Source organism: Juglans microcarpa x Juglans regia, chromosome 3D, assembly GCF_004785595.1.
Source record: "Juglans microcarpa x Juglans regia isolate MS1-56 chromosome 3D, Jm3101_v1.0, whole genome shotgun sequence".
NCBI classification, from domain to species: Eukaryota; Viridiplantae; Streptophyta; class Magnoliopsida; order Fagales; family Juglandaceae; genus Juglans; species Juglans microcarpa x Juglans regia.
This window is the reverse complement of record NC_054598.1, coordinates 2,267,654-2,282,301: the sequence shown is the minus strand read 5'-3', so window position 1 is coordinate 2,282,301 and position 14,648 is coordinate 2,267,654. Positions and strand designations below refer to the sequence as shown.

Sequence of the window (14,648 nt, the reverse complement as noted above, 5' to 3'; positions counted from 1 at the left end):
TGTAAGCTGGCCATGGTGTTGTCCTTGCCTCCCAAGGGTAGTGATCGAAGCTTGTCCAGAGGTCACTTTTCTAAGGATTTTAACACATAGATCGGGTTCGCCACGTGGATGTGTGTTGTGCGACTCATAGACCGGTAGTTGAGTAAATTATTTTTTTATGAAAATTTTAATTTCTTTGGCCTAAACTTCTTAAACTTCAATAATGTGAATTTCCAAATTATTTTAAGCTCAAATGAACAAATTCGTGGGGAGAGTAAAATGATGCTGCAAGGTGCAAAACTTTAAACTTCTAAATAACCAAATTTAAGGGGAAGTAAATGATGCGGCTTCACCCCTTTTGAATAATTATTTATTTCAATGCATAATTTAAATTTGAATAAAAAAACCAACTAATGGAATTTTATGTTTCAATTTGAGATAATTTGTTTATTCTATTTTCAAGTCAGTGTGTAGAGCACATCACGTAAATAGTAAGATTTGATTTGTAAGATTTAAATTTTAAAACTTATCTTATAAATTAAATTATATCACATAAACACTTTTTACTTTGATGTGTTATCTCATCTTATAAATATAATTTTTCTTTTTACTTTTTGAAAAGTTTGAATCAAAGTATAGTCATGCAGAATAACTTTTTTTATTTAGAGGCCTATTTAATTGGTAATTAACTTTTTTTATTTTTGGGTCAAATTTTATATACTAAATAATAAAAAAAAGCAAAGATGCCAAAATATTTGTTTTCTCGTGAATGGATTTGATCGTAGATACATGGCATAGCGCAATTAACATCATAGATAAGACACAGAATAATCCGTACTACGAAGAGACCAATGCAATTGGCCAATGGATTCGAATAATATAAAGACATTAGCGGAGGAACAGCATAATGATCAAAGAGCATGAGCATCCTCAACAATGAAGTTACGATTTAGTCCAAATCCTACCATTATTCCCTCATTACCTTCCACCGTTTCAGTCATTATCCCCAACTTCACTCCACTTCCCAATCCTTCCTTCTCCAAGAATTTCACCACTTCAGGTCTGAGGTCTCTCTCCCTCTCTCTGCGGGTATTTTTTTTTTAAGGTTGATTGTTTGTGTTTTTATGGATGCCCAGATGTATGATAATTCTTCTGAAATTTTATCCTAAAGAGAATATTTTGGTTCCGTTTTAACTCGAGACGCCTGCAAAGGTTTTATCTTCTTTCTTTTTTTTTTTTTTTTTTAATCGATTTCTAATATTTCTACTAACTTCTTGATTAACATATGCCTTCGGAAGAATTTCTATGTGTTATACACATACATACATACCATATCTATGTTGATTGATGTGTGTATTCGTACTCACGCAAACCTGCAATCACAGACTGGCAGACCGCATACGTATGCCTTTACGTGTGTATTTATAGACACTACGGTTTTGAAGATTTTTTTTTTTGTTCATTTGGGTTGTTGAAGTTGCTTCAATATATTTAAGTTGTGCAGGAAGAAAGAATTTAGTGCTCCGTGCGCAGAATTTGGGATATAACGGTGAGCAACAGCTAATTGACTTGATGGATTCTGAAAAGGAAGCTGTGGAACTAAACAGAAACCTTTATCCAAATATCGAGCCGTATAGTATCGGCTTTTTGAAGGTTTCAGACATTCACACGATCTATTGGGAGCAATCCGGAAACCCGAATGGGCATGTGAGTAGCAAATTGTCAATGTTTAGACTCTTACTTTCTTTGTTAACAATCAGTTTATATATTGGATACTTCAATATCTATACATCCGTACTTCGCCCAATAGTTCATAAAAGAATATTATGTTGGTAATTTATAGAGTACGAGTCCTGCCAAGGGTTCAAGTTTTTTTTTTTTTATGAGCTCAAAAGAAAAAAAAAAAAAACTCAGTCGGTCTGATGAAATGTCTAATGATTATAATGCATAAAAAAAATTAATGGCAGGACCATTTTGGGCCTTTCAAGCCACCAAAATTGGATTTTTTTTTTTTTTTTGCATGAGTTCAAATATGACAGTATCAGAGTAACGAATGTTTGGCACTAAATGTTATTATGTACACGAAGTATTGTCTCAAAGATCTTGAATGTCTATGCTGCATCTCTCTACATCTTTATGCTGAGTTATATGTTTGTTCTTCTAATTCTGAGTATCAAAAGAAAAAAAAGTAAGGCTAATCAACATGTGAATCTTTGCAGCCAGTTGTCTTTCTTCATGGGGGCCCAGGAGGTGGAACTGCACCAAGTAATAGGACATTCTTTGATCCTGATTTTTACCGGATCATTCTCTTTGATCAGGTTAGTCTGCCAACATTTATGATAAATGTTACATTGCATTTGAACTTGTTTTTTGATCAGGAAATATTTCATTTATTTCAGAGAGGTGCTGGGAAAAGTACACCACATGCTTGCTTGGAAGAAAACAAGACATGGGATCTTGTTGATGATATCGAAAAGCTTAGAGAACACTTAGAAATTCCAGAATGGCAGGTAAATAGTTCAGTCGATTCTATCCTAAATCAAATCTTGTAATTATTAGCAGATGTAACAAATGGATACATTTCTTTTCTGTGATTTTATGCAGGTGTTTGGAGGGTCATGGGGAAGTACACTTGCGCTTGCATACAGCCAATCACACCCAGACAAGGTGTGTAACGTAATCTCATTGAACAATATATTGCATTTTGTACACTTTTCATCTGTCTGATTTCTTTACAAGGTCACGGGCATGGTCCTCAGAGGCATATTTCTTTTGCGAAAGAAAGAGATTGATTGGTTTTACGAGGGTGGTGCTGCTGCCATATACCCTGATGGTATGCTTCGTACAATTTCTTAGCTGGTCTACTAGATTATTTAGGCCTCGTTTGGATACAAGATGTATCTCATCTCATCTCATCTCATCTCATTTTATTATTACAACTTTTCCAAATTTTCACACAAAATATAATAAACAATTCAACTTTTTCAAATCCCAAAATATTAAAAAATAATATTCTAACAATATTTTATTCAACTTTCATCTCATCTTATCTCAACTCACTATCCAAACGGCACCTTAGTGTATGTGTGATATAAATAATTTCCTTGATGATTGATGATGGAAAGTATTTAAGCACTTTAGGTTTCAATCTCTCCTAATGTCACTTATTCAAAATTAAGAATGTTAATGGCAAATCTATCGAAGTGCTTCAATACCTCAGGGCATACAGCACTTTCCAGATATAGGATATTGCATAATGTTGTATGAGGTTTGTGTAACATTGCTTGGAGCCGTACTAGATAATAGTTTTTTGAGAGATGATAGAACGTAAGGGAGTATTGCTTAGGAGCTCTACAGCTTACTGGGTAGTTTCCTGAAAACCAAATTTTATATTCCTGCTGGTGGGGAGGGAAGGTGTTCATTTCACAATGCGTGGATTTGATGTATTGCCCTTTACTGATTAAACTGGCGTCGAATTTTGCAAGTGGCTGAGTGCTTGTGTATTTCCTCTTCATTTACAGCTTGGGAGCCATTTAGAGATCTTATACCAGAAAATGAGAGGGAAAGCTTCATCCATGCCTATCACAAGAGGTTAAACTCTAATGATATGGAAACACAAGTAAGACTTATCTTCTGCTTTTGGATGTTTGCCATATGTCATTAGCTCTAATGGTTGTTGAACTCTATATAATAGACGTGTATTTTTTACAAGATCTCTGTTGTCTCTCTCAGACCTCCTGCATTAATATGTATTATGTTTTCTATGAATGAAAATGTGGGATTATTTTCTCAAATTACAATAGTTGCAGGTCCTGGGAATTGAGTGTAGCACGGATTGAGGCTTAGTTGTCTAAGTGGATTTTAGTTGTCTTATTGTAGTGTCCATTGAGATCTTGAGCTCTCTCTCATTAACCTATCCATTTTACAAAATTGATCTTTTACCTCATTTCTAAAACTGCTTACTTAAGAGTACTGAAGTTTCTAAAAGATGGAAAATAATTTATGAACTCGTAGATTATCCTCAGTTTATCCATTGTTGGCCTGTGTGGGTCCAAGTAGAGACCATGAACAATAAGCTCACGTATCCCAACAAATTCTGGATTGTGGGGGCCAGTTCATTGTAAACAAGTTAACATTCTTTATGTGCAGCAGTCTTAGTTGAATAGCTTTGAACTGTTCCTGGTTTAAATGTACCACGGCCAAGTGCTGCCAAAGTGTGTTTTTGTATCTTGTCGAGTAAAAATGACCTCCCATGCATTATCCATTTTTTACTTCATTGCTTGTGATTCTGAATCTACTGTTGCATTTGAAAGATTGATAGCATTTTCTTAACTCTATTTGAATCTCTTAGTATGCAGCTGCGAGAGCTTGGACCAAATGGGAAATGATGACAGCCCATCTCCTCCCTAATGAAGAGATCATCAAGAAAGGTGATGATGACAATTTTTCATTGGTAAGTTGATTCAGTGATGATTATTATGGTTTTTGGATTGTTATCTGCTAATTCTAACATTAAGCATTTTCCCATCATATTGATGAATGCATTCGGCTCTCTTTCTGTTATATTTTCTTGGTATCTGCAATTCATGTTCAGGCAGATGAATGATATTCACATTGATATCTTCTAAGCTGTGGATATTTGAATGATTGAAAATTTGCTTGTATTAATTTTTATTTTTTTTTTGGCTTTATCCAGGCATTTGCAAGAATTGAAAATCATTACTTCGTGAACCAGGGATTCTTTCCTACAGATTCGTTCCTTTTAGATAATGTTGATAAGATAAGGCATATTAACACTACTATTGTACAGGTAAATGTTTTATCTCACATGCTAAGGTCATTTTTTGAGAAACTACTGAATTAACATAATCTACTTAGATTATATATCCATGATGTTTATGGATGATTTGCTGAATGATAGATCATGTGCAGGGGAAAAGTTTGATAATCTCTTCCTTTTTCTCCTTTTGGTTTAAGTAAGCAGCATTTTTTAGTGGCTAAGGATTTTTGTGTATCGCACCGTCATATTATCAATGTATCGCTAATCAGCTAACATGGAATGCCTTTGTATCAACTTATACAGAGGCACATGTATCAGTAAGCAGCATTTTTTAGTGGCTAAGGATTTTTGTGTATCGTACCATCATATTATCAATGTATTGCTAATCAGCTAACATGGAATGCCTTTGTATCAACTTATACAGAGGCACACATATACTCTTCTGATATGGATCGGTGCTTATTATACTTTAAGTGAAGGACTATTTACTCAATGGTTTCTTGAAGAACTTCTGAATATTGAGATGAGCTAAATGGATCCATCCATCAACTTTTATTAACGGATAGATTCTATAAGAATGTCTGAAATTGGGGACAACTCACTCTGACTTCAATGCAAATTATTGATTATGAGGACATTTACTTTACTTAACAAAATCCCTAAACTCCAACTAACTGTGTCAACCTAAAACAATCCGCATGTTATGAAATGGTTTCTTACAAAAGCTGAACTCTAATTTTTGAATACCTTACATGCACATTTATATGTGAGGTCCTGGGTTACTTATCTATATATATAATATATATATTTATTTATAGCGTCCTGCCTGATATGCTGCCTCTCTGCTTCTGATTATTTTTAACATCCGTAATCAAGTGATCACATTGTCAAAGTTGGTTATTTACGTACTTGTCACATCTTTCAAGGTGTCAAGGGTACTTTAAGAATTGTTGATATTGCATTGAGCAAAATGCATATCACATGTTGTATTATTTGTACAGCATTAAGCACGTGAAGATTCAATAGAAATCTAAGTTTGATGACCAGATCAGGTCTCAGCTTCCATGATTTCCTTGTAACTGTTTCTAGTTCCTAAATAGGTGTAATCACATGTATACTTCTTGTGTACTTGGGCTATGCCTATCTCTATATCAATAAAATATCTTCTTACAAAAAAAAAAGTTTGATGACCAGATCAAATGAATTTTTATCGTTGATTTTGCAGGGAAGATATGACGTTTGCTGTCCTATGATGTCAGCATGGGATCTTCATAAAGCATGGCCAGAGGCAGATTTGAAGGTAAGAGAACCGTTCAACACCATTTATCTTGCTGTTTATGCAGACATTATTAGTCTTTGATCTTTGGACAATCTAGTTGGACACAACTTTCTACATTTTGAAGAGATGAGGTGGATTAGGGGGAATCCAAACGAGCAGTTGGTGCAAGTGGGCTGCCCTCGACAATATTTTTTTTTTTTTTGGATAAGGAATGCAATTTTGTTAGAAACGTAGAGGGGCGCAATCCAAGGGTGCTTGGGAAAAAACTTTAAGATGCTAATAGTTAATAGTGACTCATGTCCTGCATATTTTTCACAAGGGTACTGCTTTATTTGTCTATAGAGAATCCTGTGCTGTCATTATGTTCTTTCAGACTACCCAGATACAGAAAAGGAATACAACACTGCAATAGTATGGATCATATAAGCCCTAGTGTGCCTTAAAAGTTGCTGTATCTGGGCAGTAAAGCCATCTAATTGCATTTGTTTGATAAGGAGCAATTTTAAAAGCCATTAGTGGAATCCTTTGAGCTCTTTGACTAACTATTGTGGACAGAAACACCATAGGTTTTCTTCTAATAGGTTTAGGTCCTTTAATGGACTTATTTTAAGGATAAGACTGGCTATGTTTGATTAAATCTGATTATTTTAACGTGGGTATCCTAAAACCAGAAGGTTTCTTGCAAAGTATATGTCACCCTAAGGATCATCAAGATCATTAAGTCTCAATCGTTATAAAGATGAAAAATAACATGTCTTTTTTCTCTTCAAATGAGCAGATGGTGATTATGTGGCATGGAAAAGGATTCCTTAAGTTGTTGCCCGAATTTGAGAGCCCCGAGTGGAATAGGGATAGGGAAATAAAGTTGGCCCTACAACATTTATTGCGCATTTAATATTGTCCGGAATAGTTGTACGGACAGTACTAAATATTGTAATGCCTACTTTATGTGTATCTCTATCCGACTCAAGGCCCTCAAATTAGGGCAACAACTCGATTCATGTGGCATTGCTACCGAAGTGATTCATATATTAAGATATTGTCCATATAACAGTGCAGTTTTATAATGGTTTTTCGCTCTCTCTTCATTTTTTATGTAGTATGGTTTTCCACTCAATATTCCAAGTATGAAGAGAAGTCAGGAGGGTGGAACCCTTTACAGTTCTGCATTTGCAGATAGCTAATTAGATCGAGAGAATGAAACTGTTGTTATGTCATGTTAGCACAGTTACTTGCAGTCTAATAATCTTTTGAGTTCTGTTTCACTTCTTTTCTACAAGTAAACGAATTTCTAAATAATGCCAATGTCAACAGGTTGTTCCGAATGCTGGACATTCTGCTAATGAACCTGGAATAGCTGAGGAACTTGTAGCTGCAAACGAGATGCTGAAAAAAAGTATCAAGAAGAATTTACTCTGAGAGGACCGGAATTACACATGAGAAGACGAGTTTCCTGTAAAACGGTCTTGGAGGCTTTTAATGCTATGAAATAAACGAATCCTTGAACGACATGGTTTATGTCGTACTACATTATATTGTTGGTCAGGAAAAAAAAGGCGGTAAAATAATGATTACAAGCTTGGGCTTTGCTAAAAAAATGGATACGCAGTTTGATGCCTCAAACAGCTTGTATCTAGCAAGGTTACATTTTACTGTCAAAAATGACGATTTTACATACTAATTATAAATAATTAAGAGCACTCTCAATAGATTCTTTATCTTATTATTTAAAATATATTATCAAAATTCATTTTTTCTATTTTATATACTGATTTTTATAATATATTATCTATCAGTTTATTTTTTTTTTATATTATTTAAATATTCTTTTTTATTCTTTTTAAATATTTTATTTCTACTAATAAATTTACAATATCTATATATATTTTTTTATATTTGCAATTTATTTTTATATACAATGTAAAATAATTCAGTCCTATACACGTAAAACAAAAATATGTAAGCCAATAAAAATTAAAAAAAAAATCAAATATAAAAATAATTGGTTTAAAAATAATTCCAAAATATTTTTTAGAAGAAAATGAAATATATGTGTTTTAAATGATCAACAATAAAAAGAATTTGCTTACATGATAAAAATCAAAATAAATAAAAAAAGAGGGAGTAAATGAAATATATCAACAATAAAAAAATTTTTACAGGATAAACAGTACCCGCTACATGTAGCGGGGTATTGTAGCTAATTGTATTTTACAATTCATTTTACATAATCGGATGAAACTTCTTTTTAGAATAATTCTTCAAATTATTTACATTTTTTATATAATACAAAAGCCATTGGGAGTGCTCTAATGTCTTCAAAGGAAGTGTTATTTTAGCTGTCTTGTAAAAACTCTGAAATGAAAAGTGTTTTTCAGAAAAATAAAAATATACGCATGGACAAAGAAAAAAAAATCAATTATATCGATTCTCTTGTTTAAAGTTTGTATTCACAATCCATCTCAACTAATCTTAATTTATCTCATTATTATTCATCAACTTTAATTCATAAATCTCACTACTATTCACAATCCATCTCATTACTATTCACAATCCATCTTAACTCATCTCAAGTCATATTCGAATTCAAACGATACCGAAATCTCAAATGTTACAACGATACACTCATTTCTGCTTATGGGAAAGAAAATTATATATATATCGTGAGGTGTGCTGCAGCTGTAGGCTGATGCATAGAAATGCTCTATAGGAAATAACCAACTCCCAAAAGCCAAAAATAAAACATAAAATAAGAATAAAAATAACAAAACAAAGGATGAGCTGCCAAAATGAAACTTAAATAAGTGAATAATAATTCAATGATGCTATTGAACAAGAAGATATCATACACTCACTCAATGAGGTAATTTTCATGGGGGTGATATCACCTAGGCCAGTTTCCTTGTGCAGCTCTTTGGTGTATGGATGCTATGAAAAGTTGGCTCCTTTGGAATTGTCGTAGGCCTTCTACCCCGTGACGATGATCGGGGAGTGGTACGACTGGAAGCTTTAGTTCCGGGGGAAACAGTATTACCGAATGGCTTTGCCACTTGCTTGGTTGTTAAAATCTTTGATGGGTTTTCCTTAATGACACCGAGTTTACCGGGGGTTACGAGGGAAACCGCTTCCTTCCGACTTGACATAACGCTGCAACAGGATCTACTGAAATTAACCTTGTACATAATATCGTTGGTGATCAAGAGCTGGATATTTGATAAAAGGCAATATACTACTTACCCACGAGGCCTTGCAAGTTTTTGTTGCATCATTGGTGATTGAATCTTTTTCAAGTTGTTTTGTTGTTTTTGACATGCTTTGTCTTGTTCCGACGGTGAAGTCACAAGGTTGGATGTGTGGTGTGTAGAAACACTACGTCTATGCAGAGTCATGAGTGATAATTTTTGCTCCACTTTTCCTTTTGAAGCCTTCAAGCAAGTACTTCCAACCCTAATCTGCATATTGTCAGGGCAGCCTTTGATCACAATCTCTCCATGAAAAATGTTCAAACAGTGACAAGTTTTTCTAATCGTTTTCTCACTTTCTGCATTGGTAATCGGTACTTTATGCATTAGAGACTTACAGATTGATCCTCTAGTGTTGTTCTGTCCAGTCCTAGGCGTTTTTTCTTCTTCTGAGGTCAGGAAACAAAAAATATATATATTAATTTTCGGAGCCCCACTTAACACCCCGCCCCCAAGCCCCATGGGGGGGAAATGTCTGAGTTTAATTGTTGTAAACTTACTTGACTTGCATTCTGATGTTTTCTTTGTGAGTTTGTGCCGGGGAGCCCTGGAGCTGTCGTAATTTCTGTCAGAGGTGCTATGAGTTTTTTCTCAAAGTTCGCTTCCTTAAGAATCCCTCTTTCCTGAAACAATCTAGCTGACATCAGATATGAAGGAAAAAAAAAACTTTAAATGCTTCTTCAAGTAAACTAGCCTGTAAAGTTTCAATACATCAGTTCTTAGCCTAAAAGGCTTGGGATTGGTAGGCTTTGGTTTCCTGTGCTTCACCCCTTGAGCACCAGTGGTAGCAGTGAGGGAGCCCTCTTTTATGGCCTTGCCCATTACTCGGTTAATCTGCATAAGTTTTTCAAGCATGGAAGAATATGAGTTTTTTAATGATCAATTGGAAAAATATGAGGTTGTGTTTGAGAAGCCACCTTAAGTGAAATTTTGGAAGTGTCATGCTCCCCCAGAACTATCCTTTCTTGGTGGCCATTATTGTGATTCCTACAAACATTTAACACAAAAACTTACTAATAAAAGAACTGGGAGGAAACATCATGAGCATCAAGAAAATAATAAGACATCATGAAAGCACAAGTTCCAAACCTGTTGTCATCTAATGCTACAGCATTTTCCTTCTCTTCATTATCATTGGCTTCGCTGTCATTTTCAGTATCATCACAAGCCAGAGCATTTTCCTTATCATCACTTTCCTTGACTTCAGGGATTTTTCCCTTCTCTGGACTTGATATTATTTTTTCATCCTGCTCACTTCCTTCACTAGTCCCTTCAGCCACTCCACTTCGAGCTTGGGAGTCGGGACCATCATTTTGTTCTGAATCCCTCTCTTCAGAACTTGATAGGGAGATAAACTCCGGTTCAACAGAATACTCACCTTCCTGTGATTTCACAGTTTTCAAACATTCTTCCTGCCCATTCCTACCACTCTGAGAGGTACCTGGTAGGGAGCAGCCTTCAAGAGAACCATCCCTTGATTTCTCGTCTATATCCATGTCACTTGAATCATCATCCCCTTCACGATGCTTGTGATCACGAGGGGCTTTTATGTCCTTATTAATATTTCTTTTCAAGCATCTTGAAGTTTTGGCTTCCTGAACTTTGCGGTTGTGGGAATGCAAGGAGTCATAAACCCGGCTTTTAACCTCTCGACCTCTAATTTGTTTTCTTGAAGCATCTATGGGCAATGACTTGTTATACCCTAATACATGCTTCTTTTCACTGGTGATCTCAAGCTTCTTCATTGCTGCACATAATGTTTTCACCGGGGTATTCAGTTCTAATGAAGTCTTTGTCTTTACTGCTTTCTTTGGTGAGTTAAAGACTAGAGCCTTAGCCACCACTCTATTCTTAGGCACAACAATGGTTGTTACTTTCGGATTCCGAACACTCCTAAATGTATTCGGATTTGAGAGGCGCTTTCGATTCCTTGGAGTAGTATGAGCCTTGGCCACATCAGAAGATTGTTTTGCCTTTGAACCCGGGGTTGCACTGAGCTTAGAAGTTGGTCTGCCTTTCAATTTGGTATCAACCAGTTTGTGAGAAATTGAAGAAATCAGGGCTAGTCTTGATATTCTAGACTTGGATGGTTTTGGAGGAGCCGTAAGTGGGCATTTCACATTTGCACTAAAAAATATCGAGAAAATAAAAAACGTTGAACTATTAAAATCCCACGTACAGAAATAAGATAAGAGAATAAATATAGATAGAAGCCACTGTTAGGAGCAATTATTTTGCATACATGATATGACATCATCTAGACTACATATCTCCTAAGTCTAAAATAAAAAAGTAGAGAACTAAAAGCAGCCATGTAGTGAGTGTAAAGTGTGCATTGCTACAGTAGCTTCTCTCAACATTACACAAGATAAAATCAACAGCTTAAGTTTAATGACAAGGACTCTTAAAAGTAAAAAAATTAAAAATTTAAAAATTAAAAAAATTAAAAAAAATAAAAAAATAAAAAAAGAAGAAGAAGAAGAGTAACTGAAAGCTTTGCATCTGTACCTTGGAGCTTTTCTATTTAGGGCTTTCCGTAGCCGTACATTGGGACTCCTTGCTGCCATGACCTGTATAATTAAAAGCCATCATCTGTAACCTGGTCCAATAGTCAAACCAATTTCAGGAAGAACCCAAACTGCCACTAACCCGAAGAACAAAATTTTTGTAGATTGCTTCTGAATCCATTTCTTCTTCATGCTTCTGGTCACATCCTGAGAAAAAAAATTAACACATCAAAACGAACTCAAATCAGTAGAATATCTAGCAATGAGAGGTCTCACAGATTACTCAGGGTTGATGGACACACACTGAGTTCGAAAATCAGTTCAAATTACAAAATAAATACGCACGCACTCAAAGGACGGAACTTCAATGCATGATCCATGCATGGTAGTACATACATTTCGTTTCTCTGATGAAATCCTTTACATACAAGGTATTATGCAGAAACCTAGTACAGATTTATCCACTGGGTCCACACATCTTTATAGGAGTCTTGTGCTTGTGCAGTAGTGGGATCCATCAAGTTTGGTTTTCCGTTATCTTATTCAATCAGAAACAAACAATCCAAAACCCCAAACTCAGTTTCCTATTCTTTTTCCTCAGTTTAGTTAGCAATGATACAGGGCACTCATGAAGTAGTTCTGGAATTTTGACTGAAACATAAATAAACGAACACTAACATTATATCATATCAGATCATTTCATCTCAACATGTACTCCTAGTAAAAATTATAAAATGCATATAAACGACAAATCATAAAATCGTCGCAGACGATTATAAATCTAACCTGAACAAACAAGGAGTACATTTGAAAACTAAGGGAGTTAAATGTGAGGTAAACGCTGAATCATAATTTCATTTTAGCAAAAATATAAGCATTAAAATCAAACCCAGGCATGGACAAGAAGAATTTTACAAGAAAAAAATACTAATATTGTCTCTGTTACTGGTACATTAATCACAAATTAATGATGGAAAGGCTGGAATGTAGTTCAGCAAAGGAACAGTATCTCTGACTGAAAGGTCATGAGAGGATCTTACCGACGCGTAAGCAGAACCAGTAGCAGTCGTCGGGGCGGTTCTGATCAGGTGCGGTGAAGTCCACGAACTTGGGAGCTTCGATCTTCTCGTAGAACTCGTCGCCTTCTACTTCGCCGCTGATCTGCATTGTCTGCGGTACCTCCATTTCCCACTGGAAGAGAGAGAGAGAGAGAGAGAGAGAGCTAAGGTTCAAGAACCGAGAAGAAAGAAGAGGAGCGTGGAAAGTGTTACTGGGTTGGGGTACGGGGGTTTGGGGCTGGGAGGAGATTTTTAAATTTGGGAAGTAGCCGTTGGAGAAATGATCTCAGATAGTCAGATTCGGACAAGTTTTGTAAGAGAAACGGCAACTTATGGCCGTTTTCGTAAATTCGTCTCCGCGAGTGCCCCAACCCGAAATAACCGGATGTCAAAGTCGGACAAGTCCAGTAGCGCGTGCGGGGAACCGGAATGGAATGGAGAAGCCCAAGCCCATTATCTTTTTTTTTAATTTCAAAAAAATAGTTGTATTCTTTTGTTAAAAAACAAAATTTCTTAATTAGTGAATTTTCAGTCCGTTGCTGAAAATATCTATTTGCAAACATCTTTCTTTTTTTACGCATTGAATATACCATTGATATAGAAAGCTATAATAAAAAATAATTAATATTTTAATTTTTTTAAATTGCAATGAATCTCACAATAAATAATGTCGTGTCAACGTATTAACTTGCGAATAACAAAAAATTCACACCGTAATTATCCAATATTGATCAAGAATAATATCTATTATGTGTGTATGTATATATATATATATATACATACATACACACGCACACCAATAATTTCTCGATTTTGTGATCATATTATAAATTTCTTATCATTTTAGAAACAGATATTTTTTCTACGAGTGAAAGGCTTTATTATTTGTTTTGCGGTCAGAACTTGCACGCTGCATGCGACCGCCAAAACCACCATGCATGTTGATATTGTTGTGTGAAAAGAAAGAAAAAATACATGTAGGGAGCATGAATGCTGGGCGAGGATAAAATTTTCTTCGGCTAGCTAGGTTTGTCCAGTAGTGTTTAATTAATATATAGTACTATATAGTATCTTATTGTATGAAAGCTAAGCTATATATTCCAATATATCTATGATCTATCATGATCATTTGAGGTTGACTTCAATGAATATTGGCCGCAGATAACAGCAAGCACACCACAGACGACTTTGCTGCATGGAGATCGGTACCGAAAATAGATCATAAACAGCGCGCCGCCCTTCTCGCTCCAAGAACCGCACAGCCATGCATGCATAGGCAACTTACAACTACTACAAATTAATTAATAATACATGATGATGAAATGAAAGGAACAACCAAGCTCATTAATTAATTGCTTAATTTCATCGATTTAATTTCAATTTTCTTCCCGGCCCCTTTAATGCCACGTAGCTAGCTAGCTTCCACCTACGTCCCAAGCTCACTGATCAAGAATATTTGACTAGCTAGCTTTAATGCATGCATTATTTGGCCTGCAAGTCCTTTCAACGTGTACCCAAAATAAAAGAAGTACCAGCGGCTTTCAACTACTACCGAGAAATTGATGGGCATTTATATTGAATATACAAGTTTTGTCTAGTACTACTGATCATATTGATCGATATTATCGTATGTGATAATTATTTTTTATATATATAAAGAGGATATTTACAATGTTAAGGAGAAATTGATGGGCATTTATATTGAATATACAAGTTTTGTCTAGTACTACTGATCATATTGATCGATATTATCGTATGTGATAATTATTTTATATATATATACAAAGAGGATATTTACAATGT

At 35.1% G+C, this 14,648-nt stretch overlaps 2 protein-coding genes across 6 annotated transcripts; one reads left to right on the top strand and one right to left on the bottom strand.

Moving 5' to 3' along the window:
* The first annotated feature begins 859 nt into the window (after window positions 1-859).
* On the top strand, window positions 860-7,547 carry LOC121255431 (proline iminopeptidase-like). Of its 5 annotated transcripts, none has more exons than XM_041155736.1 (11): window positions 860-1,046; window positions 1,476-1,686; window positions 2,199-2,297; window positions 2,379-2,489; window positions 2,584-2,646; window positions 2,719-2,812; window positions 3,501-3,598; window positions 4,331-4,432; window positions 4,676-4,789; window positions 5,985-6,059; window positions 7,353-7,547. In XM_041155736.1, exons 1-11 carry the CDS (start codon window positions 916-918, stop codon window positions 7,455-7,457), a joined length of 1,203 nt encoding a protein of 400 aa, XP_041011670.1. In that variant the 5' UTR covers window positions 860-915; the 3' UTR covers window positions 7,458-7,547. The 5 variants fall into 5 exon arrangements, with proteins under 5 accessions (XP_041011670.1, XP_041011671.1, XP_041011672.1 ...); XM_041155737.1 differs by having other exon boundaries at window positions 862-1,039; window positions 1,484-1,686; XM_041155738.1 differs by having other exon boundaries at window positions 901-1,039.
* Window positions 7,548-8,751: 1,204 nt separating this feature from the next.
* Window positions 8,752-13,109, bottom strand: LOC121254159. The gene is made up of 10 exons (XM_041154115.1): window positions 12,828-13,109; window positions 11,930-11,994; window positions 11,789-11,850; window positions 10,346-11,407; window positions 10,198-10,267; window positions 9,992-10,114; window positions 9,781-9,903; window positions 9,619-9,669; window positions 9,276-9,490; window positions 8,752-9,185 (listed from the first exon to the last, which is right to left on the bottom strand). The coding sequence occupies exons 1-10, from the start codon at window positions 12,970-12,972 to the stop codon at window positions 8,927-8,929; spliced, it is 2,175 nt and encodes a 724-aa protein (XP_041010049.1). The 5' UTR covers window positions 12,973-13,109; the 3' UTR covers window positions 8,752-8,926.
* Between the last annotated feature and the right edge of the window lie 1,539 nt (window positions 13,110-14,648).